This window comes from Elephas maximus, chromosome 3 (genome assembly GCF_024166365.1).
Source record: "Elephas maximus indicus isolate mEleMax1 chromosome 3, mEleMax1 primary haplotype, whole genome shotgun sequence".
Classification (NCBI taxonomy): Eukaryota; Metazoa; Chordata; class Mammalia; order Proboscidea; family Elephantidae; genus Elephas; species Elephas maximus.
In genome coordinates, this window is record NC_064821.1 from 196,580,933 (window position 1) to 196,605,189 (window position 24,257).

At 38.2% G+C, this 24,257-nt stretch overlaps 1 protein-coding gene across 1 annotated transcript; it reads left to right on the top strand.

The window, feature by feature from the left end:
- The first annotated feature begins 871 nt into the window (after nt 1-871).
- Nucleotides 872-11,426, top strand: LOC126071505 (olfactory receptor 10R2-like). The gene is made up of 3 exons (XM_049875692.1): nt 872-957; nt 1,845-1,896; nt 10,461-11,426. The coding sequence occupies exons 1-3, from the start codon at nt 872-874 to the stop codon at nt 11,424-11,426; spliced, it is 1,104 nt and encodes a 367-aa protein (XP_049731649.1).
- The last annotated feature ends 12,831 nt before the right edge of the window (nt 11,427-24,257 follow it).

Consider the following 24,257-nt stretch of genomic DNA (forward strand, 5'->3'; position numbering starts at 1 on the left):
TCTATGAAATCTGCTATGCTTTAGAACTTGTTGAGAAGGCGCCCACTGGGGTACTGGGCAAAACCATCCAGGAGAAGGTGCTGAACCATGGAATTTTCTGGGAAAATTCTGTTGGGATGGTACTGTTGAAACTGCCTGGGCTGGAGGGCTACTTGATGTCCCATGTACTGTAGCCTCCACACACTGCAGCTTCAAGCAAAGAAAAGCCTCTTTTATTTCTGGTGTCCCTTCAGCACCCTCTACTGTCAAAGTTTAACATTGTGCCAGGTGGTAAGAAAGAAAAGTTCTAGTATTACCATCAGGGCAATGAAGGATAGATTTGAAGCTCAAAAGCAATTATATCCTTAATTTTCAAAGACTACTTAGAGTTAACATTGTATGACTGAAGTAGAGAAAATACATTTTCTGTAGTGTTTTAGTATTAAAATAAGACAGAATATGTTTTCTAGTTTAGCTGTATATAAAAAAAAAAGCTGTATAAGCTGTGATTAAAATCTTTAGTCTTTGAAAACGTCGATTATTTGCTCTGGGATCTGTCTCATGATTGTTCCATTGTAGAAAAACAAGGTAATCAAGATTTTCATTGTTGAATAACCATGTTTCTCTCCGAGGTGACAAAAACAATGAGTGATACCATCAGGACCCGCGATAATTGAGCAAAACCCAATACATCTTGTGACCGCATCCAGGATGGCATAACGAGGCCTGCAAGACATCAACAATAAGTCACTTTGTCATTATGTCCCCCTCAAAGAAGAATCAACGTTCCTGGAAATTTCTAAACCCTGACCCTCTCCCTATAAAACCCTCTTGTAGCCCTCTTGGGGCAGACAGAATCTGGGGGAAACTTTGCCCCCTCTGTCTCTTGAACATGGTGTTTAATAAAGCCCGCTGGCTGCTTACCTCCTCCTGTCTCACTACTGGCTTGAGGCAGGTGGCTCGAATCCGGAATTTGCGGTAACGTGACTTTATTTAAAAAGTAGAAAGCTTGCAACTGTATAAGTTCATTTACCCCCACCTTGTCTTTTATGCTGAAGTATATTACATCTGTAGACATTAAAAGCCCCTATGGGAAAATTAGTACACTTTTGCTTTATTTATATATATTCTAAAGACATTAAGAAGAAAAAATAAGTCTTTTATATTTAATCAAGTATTTATCATTTCAGTGCTCATGATTCCTTCTTGATGATAAAGCTTTAATATCTATACTTATTTATATTATCCTGCAGATAAACATGAGGTTTGTGGAGCAAGGATAAATTATTATTACTTAATAACTACATTGACTCCCTTTGAAACAATTCACCTGGGGCTATGTGATGAGAACCAGATGCTATACTGCATGTACTGTAGTATTCCTTTTGAGAAATCCTGAAATTAGAAACCATTGCTTATATAGGATTGTCACCATTCCCTCCTCTAAGTGGGAGAGAAACATTTGCTTCCTAGTCATTTATAAACCTTTAGAATGTGAATGACTGGTTCCTTGGCTCTAGGTTTCTTCTTCTCTCACTATTTAGTCATCTTTTAAGTTCCAAGTGTGTTCTGAGGTATCAGGTTTCTTTACTCAGAAAGTCCTAAAAAACTCAGAAAGCCCTAGACATGAAAAAACAATAAAATATTCCCTCCCTGCCGGCTGGAGTGTTTAAGTTTCTACCTGCATAATTTGCATATACCTTGAAAAACTACCTTTAGTATTTCATGCAGTGCAAGTCTGTTGGTGACCAATTTTATGGTTTTCTATTATATGAAAATGTCTTTATTTTGCCTTCAGTCTTGAAGAATATTTTCACTGGAGATATAATTCTGAATTAAAAAAATTTTTTTTTCAGAAATTTTAGGGTGATGTTTTCCTCTTTTCTGGTCTCCATACTTTCTGATGAGAGGTTAGCAGTAAGTGCAGTCCTTGTATGATGTATGATTATTATTATTATTACTATCAGCGTGCTCTAAATAAAACACATACACTGAACTTCTGGTAATATCAGGAACTTATGATTCACAACTTGCTCTTCATTTGATGTTCCAATGTGTGTTCTGATATAACCGTATTTCCTCCTGAACTTGCTCCAGGTTGGATTTTTCCTTTTATTGCAGTACAATAAGATCTAATTGATCCAGGAACAATTTCAAGTATTTCAGTCAAGGGAAAAACCCTCCCTCACCCACCATCTTGCTGTAAAAAAACCCATTGCCCGTTACAATTCCAACTCATAGCAACTCTGTAGGATAGAGTAGAACTGACCATAGGGTTTCCAAGGAGCAGCTGGTGTATTTCAACTGGCGACTTTTGTTTAGCAGCCAAGCTCTTAACCACTGTGCAACCAGGGCTCCACCCCTTGCTATTAAAAAAAAAAAAAATCATTGTCATTAAGTTGATTCCAACTCGTAGCAACCCTATAGGACAGAGTAGAACTGCTTCATACAGTTTCCAAGGAGTACCTGGTGGAACTGAACTGCCAACCTTTAGGTTAGCAGCTGCAACTCTTAACTACTAGCACCTGCTGGAATTGGACTGTCGGCTTTTGGATTAGCAGCTGCAACTTAACTACTACACTACCAGGGTTCCCTTGCTAGAAACCAAACCAAACCTCTTGCCTTAGAGGCAGTTCTGACTCATAGCGACCCTATAGGACAGAGTAGAACTGCCCCGTAGAGTTTCCAAGGAGCACCTGGTAGATTTGAACTGAGGACCTTTTGGTTAGCAGCTGTAGCTCTTAACAACTATACCACCAGGACTTCCTTCCTTGCTATCCTAATCAACCAGCCCACAGCCCTCAAGTCAATTCTGACTCATAGCGACCCAACAGGATAGCGTAGAACTGCCCCATAGAGTTTCCAAGGAGCGCCTGGTAGATTCGAACTGCTGCCCCCTTGGTTAGCAGCCATAGCACTTAACCACTAAAAATGCCACCTAAAACGCCTGTGCACTCAATCTTACATGGCTCCATCTTCTAGTCTACCCAGTCAGAATCTTCATGAAGTTTTATGTATATGTGTGTAAGACAGAGAATCTTTCAACCTTTTTGAATTGTACTACTAAGAATGGAGGTTTGAGGCATTCATTTTTACTTGTTTCCTGTTTTTTTGGATAAAACTTGCTTAAGGAAAAAGCTAGCACAATGAGTGAAGCTGATTCAAATGAAAGAGAAAAAATATTTATTCATTCATTCAACAAATACTTATTGAGTGTAAGGCAACTCTGGGTCAGGCAATATACTAGGAGATGTGGATAAAATACTTAAAAAACCCCACTGCCGTCGAGTCAGTACCAGAAAAAAAAAAAAAAATCACCCGTGGAGATAGAAAATAAATAAGATATCTACAAGCAAAAATATAATCACTTACGCACATTTACTATGACGCTTTAAGGAGGAAAAGTAAACTATAAAATGAGGCTATATAGTGTTGGAAAATTGATTTTTTTTGAGTTTCACCTTAGCTATGAACTGGATTCTGTTCCCCCAAAAAGATATATTGAAGCCCTAAACCCCTGTATTTGTGAATGTGATCTTATTGGAAAATAGGGTCTCTGAAGATCTTATCAGTTTACATGAAGCCATATAGAGTATGAATCATGTCCTTACAGAGGAGGAGAAGAGACACAGAGAGATACACAAAGGAAAGATGGTCATGTGAAGATGGAGGTGAATTTGGAGTAATCTACAAGCCATGGAACACAAAGGGTCACTGGCTGTACTTAGAAGCTAGGAAGAGGCATGAAACAAATTCTACCTTAGAGCCCTCAAAAGGAGTCAACACACTGGCACCACGATTTCAGATTCCTAGCCTCCATAACTCTGAGGCAATAAATTTAAGCTCTTATACATCACCTGGAGGTGTGGTTAAGCACTCGGCTGCTAATGGAAAGATCAGTGGTTGGAATCCACCAGCCTCTCTGTGGGAGAAAGATGTGGTAATCTGCTTCTGTAAAGATTAAAAAAAAGAAAAAAACATTGCCATGGAGTCAATTCCAACTCATCTCCACCCTATAGGGCAGAGTAGAACTGCCCCATAGAGTTTCTGAGTAGCACCTGGTGGATTCAAACTGCTGAGCTTTTGGTTAGCAGGTATAGCTCTTAACCACTACACCACCATTCCCTAGAGGTTACAACCGTAGAAACCCTGTGGGGCAGTTCTACCTTGTCCTATAGGGTTGCCATGAGTTGGAATCAACCTGACTGTGATGGGTTTTGGTTTTCTAAGTCACCCAATTTGTGAAACTTTCTTATGGCAGCCCTGGGAAACTCAAACTCTGAGTCAAGACTGAGCATAATGATGTAGTTTAAGTCCCTGAATCAAGCCATATCTGAAAAGAACTATCTTGAAATTCAGTTATTTAAGCAAATGAATTCTTTCCTTGTGCTAGACTATATTGTTTCTTTCACTTGAAAACCAAAGGAGATACTAGTACACTGCATCTTTTTTTATAATATGATTTTAAAGATTTCTTCCTTAATCTTTCTATTTCTATTATTTATACATGGAATATGTGTTGCTAGCTTTTATATTACTTAGTAATATGGAAGCAAAAGTATCCTGGAACAACTGCTTTCATTATGTCAAATTCACACATTTCTTTTCCGGTTCAGGAATGTTTTCGAATACTATGCATCAGAGGTTTTTTTTTTTTTTCTGTTTTACTTTTTCTTCTTTGAGGTTCCCTGTTTTTAAAATATGTTTAACTTCATTTTTCTTATATTCCATCTTTTTCTTCACCAAGTATCTTTTTCATTTTTCTTTAATACTATGTATATATATATATATTTTTTCTCTTCCTCATGCTTTGGGGTTGAGGGAAGTGAATGAAAATGAAGAGTCTTAAGAGCTATCTCACAGAATCCTGAAGAATGTAACTATAAAAATTAGAATTGATTTCCTATTGCTGGAAAGTACAACTGAAACCTTGTTTCACATATTATGCATAGGGCATAATTGGGAATGGTGCCTGATTACCCTTGGAAAACCAAGAAAGCCATATTTAGAGCCGAAGTTTAGGAATGAGTCAATGGAAGTGATACAAGGAATTTAAAGACAAAGTTCCCTGCGGACAGAGTCTCAATTTGATTTTAGCTTGTATACCTTTCTCTGAATATGGAATTAAAGGAAAGCCAGGACCACTTCCTTGCTGGCATATAGGAACCATATGCAAATACCTGGAGTAGAGTATGCTTCACTTTAAGTTCATTGGCAACCTGAACTGTGACTCTACTAAAAAGAAATGACTATGTTTAAGTTCCTTGAAAGTGGCTGTCAAGTACATGCGAATGAAATATGAGGTAGTTCCTAGTTTGAGGTCCTGCCTCAGTCCACACAACTGTGTCAAGAGTTAATTCTAGAAATGTGACTAACTGCTGTATTTTGCAGATTTATTCCTGTCCTGAAGCTTCAGTGGTCTTTGAACAGGTTTTCTTGAAAAAGTTATGTAACACAAAGGCTGGGGAGTTAGCCTGCACCCTGTGGAGAAATAATTTATTTAGCAAGATACATTGAGAAGACCAGATGTCCAAGAAAACTTATGCTCTGGGCTGTTCTTAGGATGTACTGTTGTGAACATTTGAAAATTGCTGGAAGCTACAGCAACTGCTGCCAGGTTTCTGCTGGTAGCCTCTGACAATGGCTGATATAACTTGAAAAAGAAAAAGGCTCTGAGTGAGGAATTACATCTCACTTGGAAGTTTCTACTGCTCTCAGAGCAACTTCTGGGCTCTGCTTACCGTTGGGAGCCACTGGCAGGATCTGCAGCAAGTAGAGTCAGTTGAGGAAGACCCTGCTGCTAGGTGCCTTCAATCTCCTCCGCCATCCTCTAATGAGTCCCTCATGAAATCTTGAGGGAGGATAGAGACAGTGGATTTTCCCATTATTATCTCACCGAGGAGGAAGACCCGGAAACTTGAAGGTCTATACACTGTATTGGTTGAGTCCAGCAATAGAGAACTTAAACTTTAACCTCACTTTAAATTCAGGGTGGGAAACAGTGGCACATAAATATAGAATAGGCACTTAATTCATCTTTCTCCATCCTTACAGCCCCCTCATCTGTCTTGAGTCAGACCATCGGAGAATTGCAGGAAAGAATGAGGATGATTGGGGAACTATACAACTTCTTGTGGATGTTACCCACAGGCTTTAATCCTGTTCCATACCCTGAGGCAGACACTTGATTGGAGATCTTTTATTAGTATTATTATTGCAAAAATATGTATGACACAACATTTGCCAGTTCAACATTTTTCAAGTGTACAATTTTATGATACCAATTACGTTAATCATGTTGTACAACCACCACCCATAATATTGCCAAATTTCCCATCATAATAAACAGAAATTCACTGCTTCCTAAATAATGACTCCCACTCTTCCCCCCCCCACCCTGGTAGCCATTAATAAACTTTGGTCTCTATACATTTGTTTATTCCTATTATTTTATATACGTGAGATCATACAGCATTTATCCTTTTTTGACTGATTTATTTCACTCAGCATATTATATATATTTTTTTATTTTGCTTTAGGTAAAAGTTTACAAAGCAAATTTAGTTTCTCATTAAACAATTACTACACATGCTGTTTTGTGACATTGGTTGCCAACCCCTAGACATGCCAATACTCTCTGCTTTTTGACCTTGGGTTCCCCATTTCCATGCACCCAGCTTTCCTGTCTCTTCCTGCCTTCTTATCCTTGCTTCTGGGCCAGTATGCCCGTTTAATCGCACATATATGGTTGAGGTACGTGTATTATTGGTTGTTGTGTGGCCCTGTTTAATCTTTGGCTGAAGGGTGAACCTCAGGAGTGACTTCAGTTAAAAGGGTGTCCAGGGTCCATACTCTTGGGGTTTCCCCAGTCTCCATCAAAGCGCTAAGTCTAGTCTTTTTTTTTTTTTATGAGTTAGAATTTTGTTCTACATTTTTCTCCAACTCTGCTAGGGACCCTCTATTGTGATCCCTGTCAGAGCAGTCGGTGGTGGTAGCCAGGCACCACCTACTTGTGCTGGACTCAGTCTCCTGGAGACTGCATTACCTCCTATAATATGGGTTTTCCACATTTGCTTCCTCTTCTTTAATTTGCAACAGCCTTCAGCTCCTTAATGAACCATCAAGGAACATGGAAGAGACAGAGACATCTGATTGCCAATGCCAGTTTTTCTCCCCTGTTCCTTTTTTTCCTATGGGACCCATAGTATTTTTTTATTCTTTTCACTAATTGGGGCAAAGATAGAACTGTACCAAAAATATGTTGCAATAATGGCCCCTGGAGTTTTGAAAAGTATAAATATCAACTAGCATGTTGGGGCCACAACTAATGAGACAAAAGAAAATTTCTTTAATGATGCTTTGGTGATACTTCTCAGAATTCTCAGCAGAGGAGGTAGGGATTCACAGTTTGGGGCATTGAGATGCCAGTGGTAGAAAGAATAAAATAGTGCCACTTGTAGCCTCATTTGATTAGAAGATTCTGGATTTCACTGAGTTCTAATAGCTACGTGTTAGGGAATGTAAGGAAATGCCCTTGTTGGTTTATTTTATGTGGGAAATTCGAGTGAAAATAGGATTTGGTGTCTGATAGAAACTGATAGAGAAGTGATACCAGTGATAATTTTAGAAATACTGTAATTATCCCCTGAGCTTTTAGTCTATCTGGTTGCTTAGTGATGGTAAGACGAGCAAGGTAAAAATATGTATGGTAGGTTTAAAAAAATGAAGAATAGTACAGGGCTTGAGGGGTAGGAAAAAAGAACATTACCAACTGAGCTGTGATAGGCACCAGGAGGGGTTCAAAGAAATACCATAAAATATGCTCTCATAAGCCCATGGCATTGACTCCCTCTCCATCAGCCATCTCTGATAGAATGCTTCTTTTAGGAAGTCTTTACTAAAGAATCGAGAAAGAAAGGCATAACTCCCTGTCAAGAATGAGTTTTAAACATCTAGCTCATTCATCATCAATTTTTGAATGCCAATGAAACTATTCTCTGGTGAAAAAAGTTTATTAGAAAAGTATAATAGTGAAGGAGTAAAAACAGTGAGTTTCTAACTGAATTATCTTCCTTTTCAGACCTTCTACTTTCATTGAACCTACTGTCTAAACATCCTGTAGACAACTATTCTACTGCATAAGCCTCAGATATGGGAAGTGAGGAGGTAAATGCATTCCTTCTTCAGGGGATATCCTGGTAGCTTTTACTTTGTTAGCTGCCAATTAATGCATAAAGTATTGTGAAGAGTCAGTGCAATAAAAAGCAAGGGAAGGGGTTTTCTTGAGAACTGGGGTCTGGTCCACGTTCTATAGTTTCTTGGTTGTGCGAACAGATTGGCATGTGGGTAAAGTGATTATAACAATGCAGTATGCTCTATTGGGCTTTGGGCTGGACCTCTGTTCCTAGATATCTCCTCTCAAGGCTTGAATTTCCACCATCCTTTCTGTGAGCTTAAATAATGTCTTTTTCATGTGTGCTTTTTAAAAATCAAATATTTAATGATCAATTCATTAAGCAAATACTTTTTAAGTAGCAATTTGTTGTTAGATGTTATGAGGCATACAAAATTACCCTCAAGTCATTTACATCCTAGTATATGAGAAGCAGAGGAGGCTATCCTCCATAACACATTCCCGTATACAACAAAAAGTTACCAAACAATTTAAGAGAAGGGGATGTTTATATCACTCCTGTCTTGGGAGATCAGAGTAGCCAGAAGTTGCAGTTTCTTTTTGGGTTATCAAGTGTGGATGAAAAGCGCATAAAGTTTTTCTAGGTGAAAGAAGAATGTGAACAAAAGCACACAGAGAGGATGCTCTAAAATGAGAAAACAGTATCATTGTAGAGAAACTACCTTATTATTGATGTATTTGGGGAGAGAAGAGAAGAATTTGTGAAGAAGGCAATGTGTTTTAGCATCATTCCTGCTAAGAATGGCACTTAGCTTAAAAAAAAAAAAAAGCTTATACAGCCTAAGAAAATTGTGCAAGGTAGACAATTAACATGCATTTAATGTATTTTTTAAATGTATTTAGTAATTTAATATATTAATAAATTAACACATTAATGAATGAATAAATGAATAGAAGTGATAACTTGCCTACTCGAGTAACTTATAAACATTAACCTACTGGTTATACTATGATATACTTGGATAGAAAAACTAGACGGATATTTCTGCTCCAATCTCCCCTTTGAAAGTGGGGATACCCAATGGAAAACACTCAGAAATGGTAGTGGATGAAAGAATTACACCTCAAATGTGTAGGATCAGCAATCAGTGGGTCTCTTGAATTGAGTTACATTAGCTAAAGAATTTTCATTTCATAATCAATTTCTATATTTTTATATTCTTTAATTATTTGGCTGTTTCTGATGGATTTTCATTGCTTTATGGAATTCACCCTTGATTTAAGTTGAACTAAGGGGAAAGGGATCTGTCCGCTATTTGGCCAGCAGAAGTTGGAGAAGCTGTAATGCCTAGAGGTCAGACATGGTCAATAATGGGCTCTGCTTGAAATCCAAGGAAAATGTGATGAATAGATGTAATAGCTCATTTTGAGGAGAAGGCTGGTGGCTTGGATTTCCTCCTTTGTGAAGGTTAGCACCACAATTATAGGGGAAGTCTAAATCAGGTCCATCTTCTTGGCAGAATAATAAGAAGTTTGTAGAATCAATGACTGATCTGACTGTGATAGCTTTGTTTTTCTAGAGCTACTTAAGTGTACCAACTGCCTATACATGCACTAAGGTCTCTTCCAACTCCTCTCTATCAAGTGAGTCAATGGTAGGTTTTGTGATTCAGTGAAAGGATGAAATGAAGGCAATATAATATTATTGTCACTAAAAACGTGCAGTAATAGGAGTTGAGGTCCAATGTTTGTCCAGTAGTTCATGGGAAAATAAATAATAGGGTTTAAAAGTAAAAAAAAACAACAACAACAACAAAATAAAACCTTAAAAGGAGATAAGCTTAAAGGAAACCTAAGAAGAAAAATTAGCAGCCACTTCTTGAAAATGAAATAACATGATATGTAGCAGAAGCTGACATTTACTGAAAGCTTACAAGGTGCATGTGGTCGGCTAAGTTCTTTAATTTTAATAAAAATTTAGGGTAGGGGTCCTATTAGTATCTCTGTTCTACCAGTAAAGAAACTGGGACAGAGGATTATGGAGCTGGGAATGAGGGTTGTTAAAAAAGAAGTTTTAATTTTCATTCCCTAATTACTATTTGAAGTAGGCAGCATGAACAGATCACCTAGACTTCAAAATTTAAGAGACGTAGAAATACCACAGGAAATAGTTGTCATCTCTCCGAGTGTTTTGAAATAATTCCATGAAGTCACATAATCAATAAGATGCTTTTTATGAGTGACTGTCTTTCTCCATTCTCCTATTTATTGCTCCTCAAATCATAGTGGACCACCTATTTGCATCTTTCAGGGTTAACATAATCTGTTGCTTCATTCTTCTCCTTAGGTCAATTCCCGGAATCAGGTCAACCAAGCTAATGTCTCCTCTGTCACAGAGTTCCTCTTGCTGGGATTCTCCAGCCTTGGAGAAAACCAACTCATTCTCTTTGCTGTTTTTCTCTGCCTATACCTGATTATCCTCAGTGGGAACATCACCATTGTCACTGTCATCCACCTGGATTGCAACCTCCGTATTCCTATGTACTTCTTCCTAGGGATCCTCTCCATCTCTGAGACATGCTATACGTTTGTTGTTTTGCCCAAGATGCTCATAAACCTGTTGTCTGTACTCAGAAAAATCTCATTTATTAGCTGTGCCACTCAGATGTTCTTCTTCCTTGGTTTTGCTGTCACTAATTGCATGCTACTGGGAGTGATGGGTTACGACCACTATGCTGCCATCTGCCATCCACTTCGCTACCCCATTCTTATGAGCTGGCAGATATGTGGACAACTGGCAGCCTCTTGCGCTGGGATTGGCTTTCTGTTCTCATTGGTAGGAACCCTTTTAGTCTTTAGACTCCCTTTCTGTGGCCCCAACAAGGTCAACCACTACTTCTGTGACATCTCACCAGTCATCCGACTTGCCTGTACTGATAGCAACATCAACGAACTGATCATCTTCATTGGTGGAGTTCTAGCACTCATGGTTCCCATGACTTTCATTTGCATCTCTTATGGCTTCATTGTCTGCACTATCCTGAAAATCCCATCAGCTGAAGGCAAGCTAAAAGCCTTCTCTACTTGTGCCTCCCATCTCACTGTGGTTATTATCCACTATGGCTGTGCTTCCTTTGTCTACCTTAGACCATCCTCCAAGTTCTCATCCAGCAAAGATAGGCTGGTAACAGTGACCTATACAGTATTTACTCCATTATTAAACCCCATGGTGTATAGCCTCAGGAACAAGGATGTCCAGATGGCCATTCAGAAAGTAATTGGCCGAGGAAAATGTAATCCTAAAGTCCTATAATAAGAATATTTCACATCAATGAAAACACCCTTTCAGAGAATATAGCAAAAGTTATAATATTAATAACATTGCTGTCTTTCCTTTGGATAATTCTTTACTGGCTTCGTGTCACAAGCTTTTCCATGGTATTATTTTGATGGGCTTTGTGAGGTATAGCTTTAAAAGTGGGTTGGTTCTTAAATAGGCCCGAGCCTCAAACAATTTCAAACTTGCACAAACAACTCAGGATACTGAGTTAAAGAATTATTTTAGTATCTTCAATGAACGATAAGTAACATGACGTGAATGGTAATTTAGTATAGAAGTTTCAACACACAACTTCTCCAGGGTTAGGAAAATCATGGTAAAACCCTTCACAAAAAGATCATGAAGAAAATGTAATCAGTTCGTATAATTTTTCATTCTGTATATAATCAGGAGCTACCCATGTTGGATAGAACCCAAAGCTATCACTTCCAATTGCTCGTCATTGCACACGTTTAACTTGAAGCATTCTGGCTTCTGATTAACTGCTAAATAGGAAGTATTACCACTGTTAAGTATCTCTGATCATTAAAAAGTTCCAGCTTTGTATATTTTCCTTCTCTTGGTTGTAGTTATTATCTCTGGAGATGCATACCTTGTAATCTTATACCTACAGAGTAGCCTTTCAAATATTTGAAGACAGATAATGTATGTTTCTGTCACAACACTTTTAACCTAGCTGATGACTCCTTTGATCTTCATGATATATCACAGTTCCCACACATCTCAAAATCCTAGTCAGCTTTCTCTGGATTGTTCTCTAGACATTTTCTATTTTGTTAATAACCTGCTGCTGTCGAGTCGATTCTGACTCATAGCAACCCTATAAGACAGAGTAAAACTGCCCCATAGTGCTTCCAAGGAGCCCCTGGTGGATTCAAACTGCTGACCTTTATGATTGGTAGCTATAGCTCTTAGCCACTAGACCACCGGGGTTCCCGACTTGTGTTCTTAAAATAAACCACCAGGACACGGTTACTATACTCTAGAGGAGGCTGGAATGATCTCTTTCCTTGTTCTGGAAGTCAATTTTATGTTAATGCAGCCTAAGTTTTCATTACTTCCCTATCAGTGTGCTCTTCTCTGAAACCTAGGTCTTTTAGTCTAAAAAAATTTATATTATTTATGTTCAACCATATACTTATGAATGGAGTCCTTGGGTGACAAAAATGGTTAAGTGCTTGTCTACTAACTGAAAGGTTGGCCATTTGAACCTACCCAGAGGAGCTTCAAAACGAAGGTCTGTCAATCTGCTTCTGAAAGGTCACAGACTTGAAAACCCTATAGACTGCAATTCAACTTTACACACAAGGTATCACTATGAGTTGGAACCAACTCAACAGCAATTTTATTTTTCATACTTATGAAGCCTATCTTGCTTAGTTTAGCTTTATTCTTCTTTAAAACAATCTAGAATTTGCATGTATTCCCTGAAGTCCCTTCCTTTGATCTTAGGCCTATAGTGCCAGAATATTGAGGTTATTTTATACCCCATTTATAATGATTATTTCTTTGAGTACTCCATTCTATCTCTTTTCCTAGGCCTGAATGGTAAATAGTATTTATGTTGTGTGAAAACACAGTTATTAATGACTGCATGGATCTGAATACTTACTTATGCCTGATGTCTGACTAGGGCTGGATGTGATAGTGATGGTCATATGGTCAGGTGTTTTCTATCATTGTCTTAGATACTTGGTAAAATAAAACCACTTATCAGCTCAACTCCTGAAGCTCCATTTTGAAAGCCTATACACTTGACTTCTATTCCATTACATCACGGGAATCAAACACAGCTCTTCTGCAATATCTGTGAGTTCTAAAAAGTTGGATGACCCCTTTCACAAAGTACATTCTTGGAAAGAATATGAGCTTGGTGTGTAAAGTAGAAGAGGTTAATTCATGATGGCTTAGGAATTCCTGTACTGCAACAGGGCCTAAGTAGCTTTATAGTAAGCAGGGTGGCAGAAGTAGGGCCCTGAGGGAGATGGGACATGATCTTACCAACCAGAGTTAGTTGAGGTGCTTGAAGAGTCCCTTCTCTTGTCACAGAGGTAGACACTATGGCTTGGTTTCCCATCAACAGTGTCTTATTTACCCTACCATATACCACTTTAAAGCCACTTTTGTGGCTAATGCTTTCTCATAACATTTATGCTGTTTGCCCCTATTTTTAATGCTTAACCTTCTACGTTCTATCGGTAAACACTTTCTTTATTCTTCATTTTAACAAAATTCCACTAAAATGAAAACTAAGTGTATAGAAAAGGCACAGATGGTAATAATTCCCAGATCCAGAAAGCCTCCTAAAGATAGTTCCTTCCCACTTCTGCTCATCCTGTCCCCCTCAAACTATTTTTCCTGGTTCTACAGTCAGAACCTCAAGCCTTCCAACCTGATTACTATCTTGAGAGTTTTACTATAGACAATTGTTCTCTTCAAATCAAAATTTATGATGGTACAACCGCTATGGAAACCAGCATGGTGCATTCCCAAAAAACTAGAAATAGAACTACCTTATTATCCAGCTCTCCCACACGTGGATATACACCACGGAGGTCTAATAAAAGTGACAGGAGTGGATATATGCACACCTGTGTTTCTTGCAGCATTCGAAAAATGAAAACAGTCCAAGTGCCCTTCACAGATGAATGGATAAGCAAAATGTGGTACATACATAGGATGGAATACTATGCAACCATAGAGAACAATGATGAGTTCGTGAAACACATTATAACATGAATGGATCTGGAGGACATAATTTTGAGTGAAATATGAGTTACATAATGACAAATATTGTGTGATTGCACTTTTATAAGGAGAAAAGAAAAAATATGGAGAGAGAAATGATCATTTATGTCACAAAAGAGAGATAGATGTTGTTTGGCAAAAGCCCAACTTTTAGAAACTCAGAAAATTACTGTATCTATCTTTTCCCTTTAGCAGATAAATGTTGCTTAAAAAATCATACAATAAAGCAGATTATCACAATAAATTAATAATCATCAATCTCAAATAGACAATCAAAAGCTTTAATTTTCTGAAGAAAATCATTTTATATTCTGCAAAACTATTGCACATATGTTTACTTCTAATTAAAATGACGATTAACTACTTTCACCTTCTGTAGCCCTCTCACTAATCTCACACACGATGCCAGCTGATGACACTGCATAATACTTAAGAGAAAAATAAAAGGTATTAGACCTAAACTTCCTCATTTTCCCGTTATTGCATTTACAAGTACACTTGTACCACAATTATTCTATTATTTTTCTTTACTCCTCTAACAAAAACAGTATACCTTTCAGAGTTCTCAACTACCATTTCTGTTTCATGTTCTCTCATTTTTATTTATTGGTGCTCATTGAGTCCCTCCTCATGTAATCATTTTTTTTTTCCATTCTGATCAACAGATTTCCAGAAATTCCTAGGCACTTCCATTCTGTTTATACCAAACTGCACATATCCTTCAGTACATAAATTGAAAGGAAAGTTGGAGTAGCTTAAAAGAAGACAGAGAATGGACCCTAGAGAAAGACATTCCTACTTGCCCTTGATTTGTGAAGTTTCTTAAGCAGGAAAAAGAAGTCTTAGTATAGGTATTGGGAAACGGAGGGGAGAGGAGAGGAATTAACTGACTGATATCAGTATAATAAGTGAATAAAACTGGCTTAAGAGTCTATCAATTCTTTATTCATTCATCAACTATTTTACTGAGCACCTGCTGAGATACAAAGGTAAAAGAGGCCTATTTCTTGCTATCTAATATTGCATGTACTACTCACTTCTCCAAATGCCTCCCAAGGGTAACAGCAGTGGTTTTCTTTTATTAAAAGAAAGCTGCTGATAGTTGTATTTATACACATTGTAAATAATGCTCCCTTTCTCTTTGTCTATGGTTGCCTTTCCCATGTATTTTTTTAAAAATAATTTTTATTGTGCTTTAAGTGAAAGTTTACAAATCAAGTCAGTCTGTCACATATAAGCTTATATACACCTTACTCCTTACTCCCACTTACTCTCCCCCTAATGAGTCAGCCCACTCCCTCCTTCCAGTCTCTCCTTTCATGACCGTTTTGCCAGTTTCTAACCCTCTCTACCCTCCTATCTCCCCTCCAAACAGGAGATGCCAACACAGTCTCAAGTGTCCACCTGATACAAGTAGCTCACTCTTCATCAGCATCTCTCTCCAACCCATTGTCCAGTCCCTTCCATGTCTGATGAGTTGTCTTCGGGAATGGTTCCTGCCCTGGGCCAACGGAAGGTTTGGGGACCATGACTGCCGGGATTCCTCTAGTCTCAGTCAGACCATTAAGTCTGGTCTTTTTATGAGAATTTGGGGTCTGCATCCCACTGTTCTCCTGATCCCTCACGGGTTCTCTGTTGTGTTCCCTGTCAGGGCAGTCATTGGTTGTGGCCAGGCACCATCTAGTTCTTCTGGTCTCAAGATGATGTAAGTCTCTGGTTCATGTGGCCCCTTCTGTCTCTTGGGCTCGTAGTTATCGTGTGACCTTGGTGTTCTTCATTCTCCTTTGATCCAGATGGGTTGAGACCAATTGATGCATCTTAGATGGCCGCTTGTTAGCATTTAAGACCCCAGACGCCACCTTTCAAAGTGGGATGCAGAATGTTTTCATAATAGAGTTTATTATGCCAATTGACTTAGGAGTCCCCTTAAGCCATAGTCCCCAAACCCCCGCCCTTGCTCTGCTGACCTTCAAAGCATTCGGTTTATCCCGGAAACTTCTTTGCTTTTGGTTCAGTCCAGTTGAGCTGACCTTCCCTGTATTGAGTATTGTCCTTCCCTGTATTGAGTATTGTCCTTCCCTTCACCTAGAGTAGTTCTTATCTACTAATTAATCAGTAAATAACCCTCTCCCACCCTCCCTCCCTCCCCTCCCCGTAACCACAAAAGAATGTGTTCTTCTCAGTTTATACTATTTCTCAAGAACTCATAATAGTGGTCTCATACAATATTTGTCCTTTTGCCTCTGACTAATTTCACTCAGCATAATGCCTTCCAGGTTCCTCCATGTTATGAAATGTTTCACAGATTCACCACTGTTCTTTATCGATGCGTAGTATTCCATTGTGTGAATGTACCATAATCTATTTAACCATTCATCCATTGATGGACACCTTGGTTGCTTCCAGCTTTTTGCTATTGTAAACAGAGCTGCAATAAACATGGGTGTGCATATATCTGTTTGAGTAAAGGCTCTTATTTCTCTAGGGTATATTCCGAGGAGTGGGATTTCTGGATTATATGGTAGTTCTATTTCTAACTTTTTAAGAAAACGCCAGATAGATTTCCAAAGTGAATGTAACATTTTACATTCCCACCAGCAGTGTATAAGAGTTCCAATCTCTCTGCAGCCTCTCCAACATTTATTAGTTTGTGTTTTTTGGATTAATGCCAGCCTTGTTGGAGTGAGATGGAACCTCATCGTAGTTTTAATTTGCATTTCTCTAATGGCTAATGATCAGGAGCATTTTCTCATGTATCTGTTACCTGCCTGAATGTCTTCTTTAGTGAAGTGTGTGTTCATATCCTTTTCCCACTTCTTGATTGGGTTCTTTGTCTTTTTGTGGTTGAGTTTTAACAGAATCATATAGATTTTAGAGATCAGGCGCTGGTTGGAGATGTCATAGCTGCAAATTCTTTCCCAGTCTGTAGGTGGTCTTTTTACTCTTTTGGTGAAGTCTTTAGATGAGCATAAATGTTTGATTTTTAGGAGCTCCCGGTTATCTGGTTTCTCTTCATCATTTTTGGTAATGTTTTGTATTCTGTTTTTGCTTTGTATTAGGGCTCCTAACGTTGTTCCTATTTTTTCTTCCATGATCTTTATCGTTTTAGTCTTTGTGTTTAGGTCTTTGATCCATTTGGAGTTAGTTTTTGTGCATGGTGTGAGGTATGGGTCCTGTTTCATTTGTTTGCAAATGGATATCCAGTTATGCCAGCACCATTTCTTAAAAAGACTATCTTTTCCCCAATTAACTGACTCTGAGCCTTTGTCAAATATCAGCTGCTCATATGTGGATGGATTTATATCTGGGTTCTCAATTCTGTTCCATTGGTCTATGTGGCTGTTGTTGTACCAGTACCAGGCTGTTTTGACTACTGTGGCTGTATAATAGGTTCTGAAATCAGGTAGAGTGAGGCTTCCCACTTTCTTCTTCTTTTTCACTAACGCTTTACTTATCTGGGGCTTCTTTCCCTTCCATATGAAGTTGGTGATTTGTTTCTCCATCACATTAAAAAATGTCATTGGAATTTGGATCGGAAGTGCATTGTATGTATAGATGGCTTTTGGTAGAATAGACATTTTTACTATGTTAAGTCTTCCTATCCAGGAGCAAGGTATGTTTTTCCACTTATGTAGGTCCCTTTTAGTTTCTTGCACTAGTACTTTGTAGTTTTCTTTGTATAGGTCTTTTACATCTTTGGTAAGATTTATTCCTAAGTATTTTATCTTCTTGGGGGCTACTGTGAATGGTATTGATTTGGTGATTTCCTCTTCGATGTTCTTTTTGTTGATGTAGAGGAATCCAGGTGATTTTTGTATGTTTATCTTATAACCTGAGACTCTGCCAAACTCTATTAGTTTCAGTAGTTTTCTGGAGGATTCCTTAGGGTTTTCTGTGTATAAGATCATGTATCTGCAAATAGAGATAATTTTACTTCCTCCTTGCCAATCCGGATGCCCTTTATTTCTTTGTCTAGCCTAATTGCTCTGGCTAGGACCCCTAGCACAATGTTGAATAAGAGCAGTGGTAATGGGCATCCTTGTCCGGTTTCCATTCTCAAGGGAAATGCTTTCAGGCTCTCTCCATTTAGAATGATGTTGGCAAACAGTATTTTTTGTTGATCTTAATGCCTAGAAATATGCAATAAATGCTTATTTAATGAATGCTTTGCAGTATACCAAGTTCACTAATGCTGTCAGTCACAACGATATGCCAGACATGTGACCATCTGATTTGAGTCCTGGTTTTACCACTTAAAAGCTGACTTATTTATTATTAATAATTACTATCTGGGGGTTATTCTCAAGTATTAAGTGAATATGTTAACAAATCTTACTTTATAAAATAGTTGGTAAAATTATATGTAAGAGTCCTGATGGTGCAGTGGTTAAGTGCTTGTCTGCTAAACAAAAGGTTGGTGGTTCAAACCCATCAGCAGCACCACAGGAGAAAGATGTTGTATTTGCTTCTGTAAAGATTACAGTCTTAGAAACCCTAAGGGGCATTTCTACTTTGTCTTGTATGGTTACTATGAGTGGATTTGACTTGATGGCAATGTATTTGGTTTGTTTTATGTATATATATATATATATACATATATACACAAATATATAAGTTATTGTGAAACGTGTGTGGAAACTCTTTCGAACACCTCTGGTTTCCTTGATGAGGGATTTTTTCCTAGATGCTTCTGGCTTCTTAGCTTATCTGGAGAAAAGAGTATATACACATCCCCCTCATTCTCCTTTTCTCCATTTTGGGAGCCAACAAGAGTCAAAACACTAGTGGAAATACTAAAAAAATATCAGGCTATGTTAGTTGATTGAGTGAAGAAGTCTATCTAATTTCAAGGTTCAGTAATAGGAAGCCCGTTGTTGCCAAACTGCTAAGACACTTCTGGTGACCTAGTCTTAAGCAGCAATAAAAATGGTATTTTGACCTCCACTTGCTAGCTCATTTTTCTTATTTCTCATCTTGTGCAAGAACTTGATCAGAGAAAAGAGTTGTGATACTTATTCAGCTCCATAAAACCACCAACACAGAAGCACTTACAATCAGTGTCACAATATGTTTTCGGTGGTGCGTGCTGTGAAGTCGATTCTAACTCAGCTACTCCATGTGACAGAATAGAACTGTCCCATAGGATTTTATTGGCTGTAAGCAGATTGCCAGGTGTCTCTCCCATGAAGCCACTGCATGGGTTCGAATCACCAAACTTTTCAGAAGCAGCAGAGCTGTTAACCTTTTGTGCCACCAGGGCTCCTTGATTACAATACACTGAACCTTTATCCATGTTATTGTTGTTGTTAGGTGCTGTTGAGTCTGTTCCGACTCATAGCGACCCTATGCACAACAGAACAAAACACTGCCCGGTCCTGCGCCATCCTCTAAATCGTTGTTATGCTTGAGCTCATTGTTGCAGCCACTGTGTCAGCCCACCTCGTTGAGGGTCTTCCTCTTTTCCACTGACCCTGTACTCTGCCAAGCATGATGTCCTCCTCCAGGGACTGATCCCTCCTGACAACATGTCCAAAGTATGTAAGATGCAGTCTCGCCACTTTTGCCTCTATGGAGCATTCTGGCTGCACTTCTTCCGAGACAGATTTGTTCATTCTTTTGGCAGTCCATGGTATATTCAATATTCTTTGCCAACACCACAATTCAAAGGCGTCAACTCTTCTTCGGTCTTCCTTATTCATCATGCAGCTTTCACATGCATATGATGTGATTGAAAATACCATGGTTTGGATCAGGCGCACCTTAGTCTTCAGGGTGACATCTTTGCTCTTGAACAATTTGAAGAGGCCCTTTGCAGCAGATTTGCCCAGTGCAATGCGTCTTTTGATTTCTTGCCTGCTGCTTCCATGGCTGTTGCTTGTGGATCCAAGGGAAATGAAATCCTTGACAACTTCAATCTTTTCTCCGTTTATCATGATGTTGCTCATTGGTCCGGTTGTGAGGATTTTTGTTTTCTTTATGTTGAGGTGTAATCCATACTGAAGGCTGTGGTCTTTGATATTCATTAGTAAGTGCTTCAAGTCCTCTTCCCTTTCAGCAAGCAAGGTTGTGTCATCTGCATAACACAGGTTGTTAATGAGTCTTCCTCCAATCCTGATACCCTGTTCTTCTTCATATAGTCCAGCTTCTCGGATTATTTGTTCAGCATACAGATTAAATAGGTTTGATGAAAGAATACAACCCTGCCCCGCACCTTCCCTGACTTTAAGCCAATCAGTATCCCTTTTTTCTGTCCTAACAACTGTCTCTTGATCTATGTAAAGGTTCCTCATGAGCACAATTAAGTGTTCTGGAATTCCCATTCTTCGCAGTGTTATCCGTAGTTTGTTAGGATCCACACAGTCAAATGCCTTTGCATAACCAATAAAACACAGGTAAACATCCTTCTGGTATTCTCTGCTTTTAGCCAGGATCCATCTGACATCAGCAGTGATATTCCTGGTTCCACATCCTCTTCTGAAACCAGCCTGAATTTCTGGCAGCTCCCTGTCGATAAACTGCTGTGGCCATTTTTGAATGATCTTCAGCAGAATTTTGCTTGCATGTGATATTAATGATATTGTTCTATAATTTCCACAATCGGTTGGATCACCTTTCTTGGGAATAGGCATAAATATGGATCTCTTCCAGTCAGTTGGTGAGGAAGCTGTCTTCCATATTTCTTGGCATAGACGATGAACACCTCCAGTGATGCATCTGTTTGTTGAAACAGCTCATTGATATTCCATCAATTCCTGGAGCCTTGTTTTTCTCCAGTGCCATCAGAGCAGCTTGGACTTCTTCCTTCAGTACCATCGGTTCCTGATCATATGCCACCTCTTAAAATGGTTAACTATCGACTAATTCTTTTTGGTATAATGACTCTGTGTATTCCTTCCATCTTCTTTTGATGGTTCCTGCGTTGTTTAATATTTTCCTCGTGGAATCCTTCACTATTGCAACTCGAGGTTGAATTTTTTCTTCAGTTCTTTCAGCTTGAGAAATGCTGAGTGTGTTCTCCCTTTTGGTTTTCCTTCTGCAGCTCTTTGCACATATCATTATAATACTTTATTTTGTCTTCTCAAGAGGTCCTTTGAAATCTTCTGTTCAGTTCTTTTACTTCACGAATTCTTCCTTTTGCTTTAGCTGCTCGACGCTCAAGAGCAAGTTTCAGAGTCTCCTCTGACATCCACCTTGGTCTTTTCTGTCTTTCTTGTTTTTTCAGTGACCTCTTGCTTTCTTCATGGATGATGTCCTTGATGTCATTCCACACACAACTTATCTGGTCTTCGGTCACTAGTGTTCAATGCGTCAAATCTATTCTTGAGATGGTGGGATATATTCAAGGTCATATTTTGGCTCTCATGGACTCGCTCTGATTTTTTTGAGTTTCAGCTTGAACTTGCATATGAGCAATTGATGGTCTGTTCCACGATCAGCCCCTGGCCTTGTTCTGACTGATGGTATTGAGCTTTTCCATTGTCTCTTTCCACAGATGTAGTCAATTTGATTTGTGTATCTTTCACCTGGTGAGGTCCATGTGTATAGTCGCCTTTTATGTTGGTAAAAGAAGGTATCTGCAATGAAGAAGTTGTTGGTCTTAAAAAATTCTATCATTCGATCTCCGGCATTGTTTCTATTACCACGGCCATATTTTCCAACTACTGATCCTTCTTCTTTGTTTCCAACTTTTGCATTCCAATCGCCAGTATTTATCGATGCATCTTGATTGCATGTTCGATCGATTTCAGACTGCAGCAGCTGATAAAAATCTTCTATTTCTTCGTCTTTGGCCATGGTGGTTGGTGCATAAATTTGAATAATAGTAGTATTAACTGGTCTTCCTTGTAGGCGTATGGATATTACCTTATCACTGACAGCGTTGTACTTCAGAATAGGTCTTGAAACATTCTTTTTGATGATGAATGCACCACCATTCCTCTTCGAGTTGTCATTCCCGGCATAGTAGACTATATGATTGTCTGATTCAAAACGGCCAATACCAGTCCATTTCAGCTCACCAATGCCTAAGATATCGAAGTTTATGCATTCTATTTCATTTTTGTTGTTTTCCAGTTTTCCTAGATGCATACTTCGTACATTCCAGGTTCAAATTATTCATGGATGTTTGCAGCTGTTTCTTCTCATTTGGAGTCATGCCATATCAGCAAATGAAGGTCCCGAAAGCTTTATTCCATTCACGTCATTAAGGTCAACTCTACTTTGAGGAGGCAGGTCTTCTTCAGTCATATTTTGAATGCCTTCCAACCTGGGGGGCTCATCTTCCAGCACTATATCAGACAATGTTCCACTGTTATTCATAAGGTTTTCACTGGCTAATGCTTTTCAGAAGTGGACTGCCGGGTCCTTCTTTCTAGCCTGTCTTAGTCCGGAAGCTCAGCTGAAACCTGTTCTCCATGGGTGACCCTGCTGGTATCTGAATACCGGTGGCATAGCTTCCAGCATCACAGCAACACACAAGCCCCCACAGTACAACAAACTGACAGACACATGGGGGTCTTTATCATTAATATTTTTTAAATAATGAGTGTATTGGAGGAAAACAGCAAGGCTAGGGAATGTTTTCTTCTCCTGGGTAATATTTTATGTAGGGCAGCAGTTATAAAAGCAGCCCTGATGATTCAGTGGATAAGGGCTCAGCTGCTAAGCAAATAGTCGAAACGTCGCTGTTCTAATCCAGCAGCCACTCCCTCAGAAAAAAGAGCTGGAGATCTGCTCCTGTAAAGACTACAGCCTAGGAAACCCTATGGGGCATTTCTATACTGTTCTATAGGGTCCCAATGAGTCAGAATCAACCCAAAGGCAACAGGTTGCAATTAAAAAGTTTATAGATTTTCATTATAGAATGTTTAGAAAATACAGAAAATTAGTAATCCATAACCTTAGAGAAAATGGTTTTAAAGAGTCATTTAAAACCTTTAAGGCTTTTTTCATGCGCACACATATCTATGACCTATTGGTAACTATTTTTTTAAATCTGTATGCAAATCTTTCTTTTCAAAATTGAGATTATGTCATATAATTTTGTGTTTTACTTTTTTTCTTTATGGTTCTAAGTTTGCACATCATTAGTTTTTCTTTGAAAACTACTTTTTTAAAAAATGATATTTTATTTCATAGTTGAACCCATTTTACTTTAACATTCCTCAGTTTAGGATATTTGCATTGCTTTTAATATTTTATTTAAAATGCTGAATTGAATATTTACATGCATGCATCTTCATGAATTAGCACCCTAATACAAATTCCTAGGTTTGAAAGTAAAGAGCCAAAGGGACTGAATATTTTAAAATTTGTTTCCAAAATGTTTGGAATAAGCTAAATAAGCACAAGCAGTATAATAAGTGTTTTCATGCCTTTATACTCTTACCCACAACAGATAATCTCTTTCATACAAATAACCAATTCAAAAAATTTGGGTATCTCAATGCTGTTTGAATTTTAACTTTATAATATTAAATTTAAATATTACTGAAGTTTATTGGCTATGCATAATTTTTTATTACCTTTATAGTCTTGGAGCCCTGGTAGTACAGTGTTTAAGAGCTTGGCTGCTAACCAAAAGTTGGCAGTTCAAGTCCACCAGGTGTTCCTTGTAAACCCTATGGGGCAGTTCTACTCTGTCCTATAGGGTCACTGTGAGTTGGAATCAACTTGACAGCAATGGGTTCGGGCATTTTTTTTTTATATATATATTCTTAACCCATTTTTACATTTAGAGTTAGTTTTTTAAAAGTTTATTTCAAAGGCTTTTTTTTTTATAATATAGGGATAAAAATATTTTATTATAAAGGTGATAAATATTTTCTTAGTTTTTATATTCTAGGAAAGACAAATTCTTAAGAAGTACTTCCATAACCTGTGAGAAGAGAGATTGTTTTATTTTTTATATTAACCTATTTTTTCCTGTCTGAAATTTATTTTGGTAAGTTGTACGAAGAAAGTACGCATCTTTCTTTTTTCTTCCTTGTTTCCTTTATTATTAATTTGAAATATTTTTGTGAAATGTTTAAAACTTGTCTTCTGACCCAGTTGAGG